The sequence below is a fragment of the Labrus mixtus genome, chromosome 21, assembly GCF_963584025.1.
Source record: "Labrus mixtus chromosome 21, fLabMix1.1, whole genome shotgun sequence".
Classification (NCBI taxonomy): domain Eukaryota; kingdom Metazoa; phylum Chordata; class Actinopteri; order Labriformes; family Labridae; genus Labrus; species Labrus mixtus.
Window position 1 is genome coordinate 7,023,284 of NC_083632.1, and position 6,550 is coordinate 7,029,833.

At 38.4% G+C, this 6,550-nt stretch overlaps 1 protein-coding gene across 1 annotated transcript; it reads right to left on the minus strand.

The window, feature by feature from the left end:
- Nucleotides 1–788: 788 nt before the first annotated feature.
- On the minus strand, nt 789–5,040 carry gch2 (GTP cyclohydrolase 2). The gene is made up of 6 exons (XM_061028625.1): nt 4,672–5,040; nt 3,939–4,048; nt 3,634–3,689; nt 3,018–3,049; nt 2,833–2,917; nt 789–1,526 (listed from the first exon to the last, which is right to left on the minus strand). The coding sequence occupies exons 1-6, from the start codon at nt 4,949–4,951 to the stop codon at nt 1,397–1,399; spliced, it is 693 nt and encodes a 230-aa protein (XP_060884608.1). The 5' UTR covers nt 4,952–5,040; the 3' UTR covers nt 789–1,396.
- Between the last annotated feature and the right edge of the window lie 1,510 nt (nt 5,041–6,550).

The following is a 6,550-nucleotide window of genomic DNA, read 5'->3' on the forward strand; positions in this document are numbered from 1 at the left end:
CTTGGTCTGGAACTCTGTTTACAGACCCAAAATACAACTTACACAGTTCTATTGACATTTAGATGTGAACATTAAGTTTCTATCCAAATAAAGATATCGACCAGTGTTACACAGATTTGTTTCGGCTTGCCTTTTTTTTGCATAAATAAATATAACTGTATCATCTGCATACATATAGTAAAAGTGGTTGCATGGATTCAGGTAGTTTATTAATACACATAGTAAATAACAGTGGACCTAAAGGTGAACCCTGAGGTACACCAACTTCATTATAACTGTTGGTGAAGTTCTTTCGCAAACAGGAAACCAATTTTTTTTCTGTCTGAAAGGTATTATTTCAAATCAGGTTAATAAAAACTGAACATCCCTGATTGATCAAGTACATCCCAATGCCTTAATTCATTCACCTGACCTTTCCTTTTATCAGGTCAAAATTTCAACTCGTCCAACGTTGGGTTCATGACAGAGTCCCACAAAACTAATAACATCTCAGTCGAATTTAAGCATGCTAGCAAGCCTGAATTACATGAAGAAGATTGTAAACATTATGTTGAATATCGTTTTCTTCGAAAGTCATTGTTGCTTTGTTTTTATGCTATTTTTACCAATATTGCTCAAATTGTCTCTAACTCGAGCCTTGCAGAGCAGCCTGCATTGTTTTTTAATATCTTTTCTAAAACTATACTTAAACTTTTTTTTTATTTTTTATTAAGATTTATTTTTAGGCTTTTTTGTGCCTTTGGCTCACCAGTTATTTTTACACTGACAAAAACAAAGTGAGGTTGGTCTTTTATAATGTTTGCATATTTTTATTTCGGCAAATCATTTTTCAAACACATGCAACACTGTTCATTGATAAAAACATAAATCTATTAAGAATTTTCTTTCTACGTACAGGTATAACAATTTCAATTTCAATCTTAAAAATGTTATCATATACAAAACTATTGTGACTGTAAGGACACATAGCTAGTAAAATTATTAAAATCATTGGATTATATATGCAGAAAAATAAAGCAAGGTAAAGCACCTGTTAAATTCCCATCAAAAGTATTGTCAAGTAGCAATATTGCACTTAGTTTTACACTTTAATACAACAATATTGCTTTGTAAGACTACCAAAGGCACCATGAATGTGAGTAATAATTCCTGTTATATTCACAGTGAATTGAAATGATGGAGTTTTGCATCAGGACTGAAATCTATCAGGCGTGAGTGTATTGAGGTGAGCTTCAGAGTTGGTTTGGACCCTGCATCAAACAGAAGTTTTATATTGACCTGTTATTGGTTTGTGTGTTTTCTTAAATTAGAGTCAGATGCGGATCCACTGTTACTCTAGAGCTTTCTGTGTGCTACAGTAAACAGAGGCTCGGGAGTGAATGGTGTATGACATCAGTTAGGTGGTCTGTGAAAGAGTCAGGAATTCCTCTCTGGTTTTGGGGTCCTCGAGGTAAATTCCCAACATGGTGCTCGTCACTGTGCGGCTGTTCATCTTCTGGACTCCACGCATGACCATGCACATGTGCCTGCAAACACACACATGCACACATACTGGTCAGATTTTGCAAATGCCTTGAGGAAAGTCTGTAGCATGAAAAACATGTGCTTAAAGGAAACCAAACAAATTTTAAACATCTGGGGCACAGTCACATAAAAGTTGACTCTAGTCCTAACCCTTTAATATTTCTGATGGCCAACAAAAAGTGACTCTCCTGTTTGAAATAAAATCATCTAGATTTTAAAGAAGTTCATGAGAAAATAACCCAACTTCTCACTGAATTTTTACATATTTTTAAGTAACAATTTTCTTACTTAAAAAGGTTTTTGTAGTTTCAAGTGCTAGCGTCAGGTCTTTATTTATAAAGCATGAAGTTCATTTAATCAATTATGGTCATTTTAAGATTAAAGTAGACGATTTATCACAGTACGATTAAAGGCATGGCTACCTTGTGAAGTTGCTGTGACAAAGACCTACCTAGTGTTTGGTTTCACAAAAAGAGACTTCAAAGAGGAAAAGTTTTATTCATAGCCAGTTAGGTTTTTTTAGCTAAACAATATTAGCACCATAGCAACTTTAAGCAGCTTGCTAACCGAACTAGCGCTAGCAGTAGCTGATATAATAACAGTTTACCCATCCTTCACTCATCTTTTGCTTCATTCTAGCGTGCAGATAGGCCACCTCTAGGTACAAAAATCAACTGGTGATGAACAGTGGCTACTTCTACTTCATTTATTTGGTTTGATTTTTGTCGTACTAGACCTCTCTAGACGACGACTTATCCCTGCTCGGGGCTAACTGCTCATTGCTACATTAGCTTCTGCTAGAAGTGTAATGTTAAATATCTGTAGAACTCTTGTAAAATTGACAATTGAAGGCTTGTGGTTAAAGCTGCAATACAGTGTAACAGTAGCAAAAGTGCAGGAGAGTCTTGAAGTCGGTAGCATAGAAAATAATTAAGCAAAATTTTACATTAATTAGCTTTAAACAGCCAGAAAGTACTGTTCATAATACATCGTTGGTTTAGCAGAGTTTAAATCGGATTGTTCAAAATTACTTTAATTGAACATTTTATTTGTAAAATTAATATTGTATTTATTATTCTTAATAAGTTGCATTTAAATTACTTTAAATGCGTCCAAGGTTGCCCCGTTTACTTGCAGCTTCATATAACATCTAACGGTCATTTTTACCCAAAGCACAAGGATGGAAGTTAAAATGAAACTTTGATTATTGCGACAGAGACCGACTCTCCTCCGTTCTGTGATGATACAAACATTACGAGGATGATGAAGGGGATCTGTGTTTGTGCCTGTGAGTGTGTTTGTACTTACGCTGCCTCGATAACAACAGCTACGCCCTTTGGCTGCAGGGCCTCTGATATTCCTACAGCGATCTGCTTGGTCAGACGCTCTTGAACTAAAAGAGAACAAATATTATAACATTAGTAAAAAAAAGTTCTGTGACATGATACAAATCTTGTATGTATTATGTATTCATAATGCTTTTGTTTGGTGACCTTGTAGCCGCCTACTGAAGATCTCCACAATCCTGCGGAAACCAGAACACAGGCATAGCAGAGAGGAGTGATTACAGAGTAGACGTAACAATGATTAATCTTTTGATAAATAGAGACTGGCATCAGCCCTTGTACCCTGGCCTTCACTCAGTCTGTCTAGTGGTATGGACCCTTCATCTGTGAATCATTCACCCTACACAATTCTCTGAATCTGTAGGGCAAGATTCAAACACAGCCAGTTTGTCAAAAAAAAAAAAACTCTGTGAATCTGATTCTGTTTATCTGGGATTGTTTGTTCAGAGACGGTGTGATATTTGAAAGTAAGGATGAGAAGGGACAGACAGGAGAGGCTGTGATAATAACGGCTGATTCCCACAGGTCTGAAGGGATTTTCTCATGGCTCGAGAGCGGATAGAGTTTAGATTTGTGTCTGTGAGTGAGTTTGATGAGAGGGACTAGATGACGGCCTCTGGGCTTAGACCTAAGCCTCCAGGTCAATGCACTGAGATAACAGAAGAACACAGCCACCCGGCACTAACACCAGAAACATAAAGCCACAGTGACAGCAGCGAGGGTATCTAGTGTGTGTGTGTGTGTGTGTGTGTGTCTGTGTTACCTTGCAAGCTTGCTCAGTCCCACCACTTTTTTGTTGGGAATATACCCAATGTGAACCTGGAAAGAGACCACAACCAATGAGGGCAGAGGTCACACCATCAGAGAGCAAAAGTAAAAACACACTGTTCAGGTGGCAAACAGAAACACAGCACGAGGGTGATAGTGGGCAGTTGTTTGTATTTGAGGTCATCTAATATTTGCTTTGAACCCAAAAACCCTCCACATGATATCCACTTAATATCTCTTTAGGTTGACACTACACACACACACACACACACACACACACACACACACACAAATACTTACCTTGCCAAAAAATGGCACCAAGTGATGCTCACACAGTGAAAACATGTCGATGTCCTTCACAATCACCATCTCGTCATGGTCTTCATCAAAAATGGCGTTGTTTAAGATATCTGCAAGGCACAAACACGATTGAAGAAATTCCATACAATTGGAAATAGTTGAAAATAGTGTAAAATGAACATCATAGCATCTTTGATACATCTTGTTTTTGGTTTTTTTTTTAACAAAGGCCAAATTTGAAAAACAATATCAACATTTTTAAAAAATGGACTGCCTTTTTGCATTTCTCCCCAAATGCCATCACAATTGTTGACTATTTTCTGTACTTCTATGAAGTACAAGTAGTTGTTGCAGCCCTAGACTCATCTCAAAATCTAACAGATTCAGGAACACCTCATTCTATAGAAATGTGGCTCTATATGTGTTATGTATTTTTATTGTGCAGTGTTAAAAAAGTAGCTACCTGGAGGAGCAACAATATTTCAACACAGATAAATGCAATCCAGTGCAACTTTCTTCACGAAACTAATTACTAAAAAGTGAATAAAATCCTCCTTGATACCTTTAAATTAAACTTTTAAATTCCACACCATTATAGTGTTTTCTGTGCATTGAAGAGACCAACCATATCATTATAACTGACTATAAATAGGCTACACACACACACACACACACACACACACACACACAAAAACAGCCCCCAGAGACCACACAGAGACACCTGCTAACTCACCGTCGATGGTCTCATGGTAGCCCTTGGTGAGGAACTGCATGGCTCTGGCTGCGCGTAGCGGCGTGCGCAACAGCCCCTGCCGGTCCGTGTCCTCCCCGAGGTCCCGCAGGATGCTGGTGTAGGCGGCCTCCAGTGTTGGTAAGCGGATCTTGTCCTCAGCCTCTTTGCGGGACTTCTCGTGCATGAAGATTGCGGCGGTCTTCTTGTTCTCCACGATGAGGTCGCTGAAGGCTTTGTTGCAGTTGAACTCCTCCACGGGGTCGCTGCAGAGGCCGTTCATGTCGGAGCGGGTACTGGCTCTGGCAGAGGAGGAGGAAGAGTTGACTCCTGGAAGTTGAGACAGACGGGTTTAGTGGGTTTTACCTTGTTTCGGGAGCGTTTTTAAAGCCCAAACCAGCTGCCCGAGTGCGCATCACTTTCTCATTTGTCAAGGTGCAGCCTACGTCAAACGTTTAGTTTCGTCAGCTGGGTTAAATGTCATCACTCCCTCCTCTCCACCTCCCCTCTCAGAACAACTGGCCTATCGTACATCTGAATTATCCGCACCTCATCACTTGACTCGTAGCCTACTGTGTAATCTCCTGTCCCCATCCATTACTGCACTTCCGAATAAAGTTATGTAAATGAAAAAAAAAACTAGAAAGAGGCATATGTGCCTATTCCGCTCATTAACATATCTGCTGCCTCGTGACTTCACGTGGAGACACGGCATTTGTGCAACCGAGCATATTAAGCCTTCTTAAAGTTGACTCCAACTTACCAACTCTGCAAAACACACTTTATCCATATAGGCTAAGATGTACCATGCTATCACAAGGTGTTACAGAGAAATGTGTCAAATCAGTATGGTCAAAGGATGTGAGATCTGAATGTCCAAATTTACAATGTTTACTGATATTTGCATACAGGTCTGGTTAAGTTTGCATAATTTTTGCAAAATCACTAAGGCTGTTGATTTCTCTTTCAACTGGCAATGGCATTAATATTAACTAATTTTACAAGCAGTTAAAAAGGCATCTATAAGTATGATTTTTTTTCAGCTACCAATCCTGAAAAATGAGTCACAATGGTTAAAGAAAAAAAGTCCTTCATTTTGCATTTTATATGAAAAGATTTTTTGTTTTGAAGGTGTTAATGATGGACAAATCTTGGTAATCTTTACAGTCATCAGCACTCAGTGTAAAAACTACAGAGTTACAGTGGACTCTCGAGTTACCAGTGCTCCGGTACAGTTTGTTCCTTGTGGATCAATAAAAGAACTGCAGAATAAGGAATGGAAAAAAAGTTGACATTTTTAAAATTTGAAGACAAAAAAAATCAGTGTTGACAGTGTATGTGTATTAACATGATAGCACATATTGCCAACATCCCCATCATCTAGATGATTTAAAGGCATTTAAGGTGAGATTATACTAAATGTTTTGTTCACCTATTTATGTGCAGTAACAGAGTTTAACCCAAAAAGTGGCCTTTGAGTGAAATGCCTATTCTCATGACAATGCCCACATGCCGATGAGTTGGTGATTGAAGATTTAAAATATTACAGTGTTTATGACAATGTCATGTTTTCATAACGAAATGACAGGAAACACAAGGTAAAGCTGAGGCTGAAAAGACTTTCACGTGGTTGTAAACCAAAGTTAAACCGAGCATCCTTCCAATAACATTGACTATCTATGATATAATATTTAGATTTCTGAGTCTTCTGAAAGCCTTCTGTCACCTCTTGTGTTTAATGAGCAGAGCAAAGGAGGAAATCAGGTGAGAAGGTCAGGCGAAAAAAATCGAACCATACATTTATTACACTGGAACCTGCTGCTATTTCAACCTTTTTTTCCCCCATGCCTTTATTTTAGATACCCTTGTTCATAATAATAAC

Bases quoted from the DNA above. Each gene is read 5' to 3' on its own strand.
- gch2 (XM_061028625.1), bottom strand. From the start codon at position 4,951: ATGAACGGCCTCTGCAGCGACCCCGTGGAGGAGTTCAACTGCAACAAA. The intron at 4,049-4,671 runs GTGAGTTAGCAG...TGTGCCTTGCAG, and splicing joins CTACCATGAGACCATCGACG to ATATCTTAAACAACGCCATT. The intron at 2,918-3,017 runs GTCACCAAACAA...GTTCTCTTTTAG, and splicing joins CTTCAGTAGGCGGCTACAAG to TTCAAGAGCGTCTGACCAAG.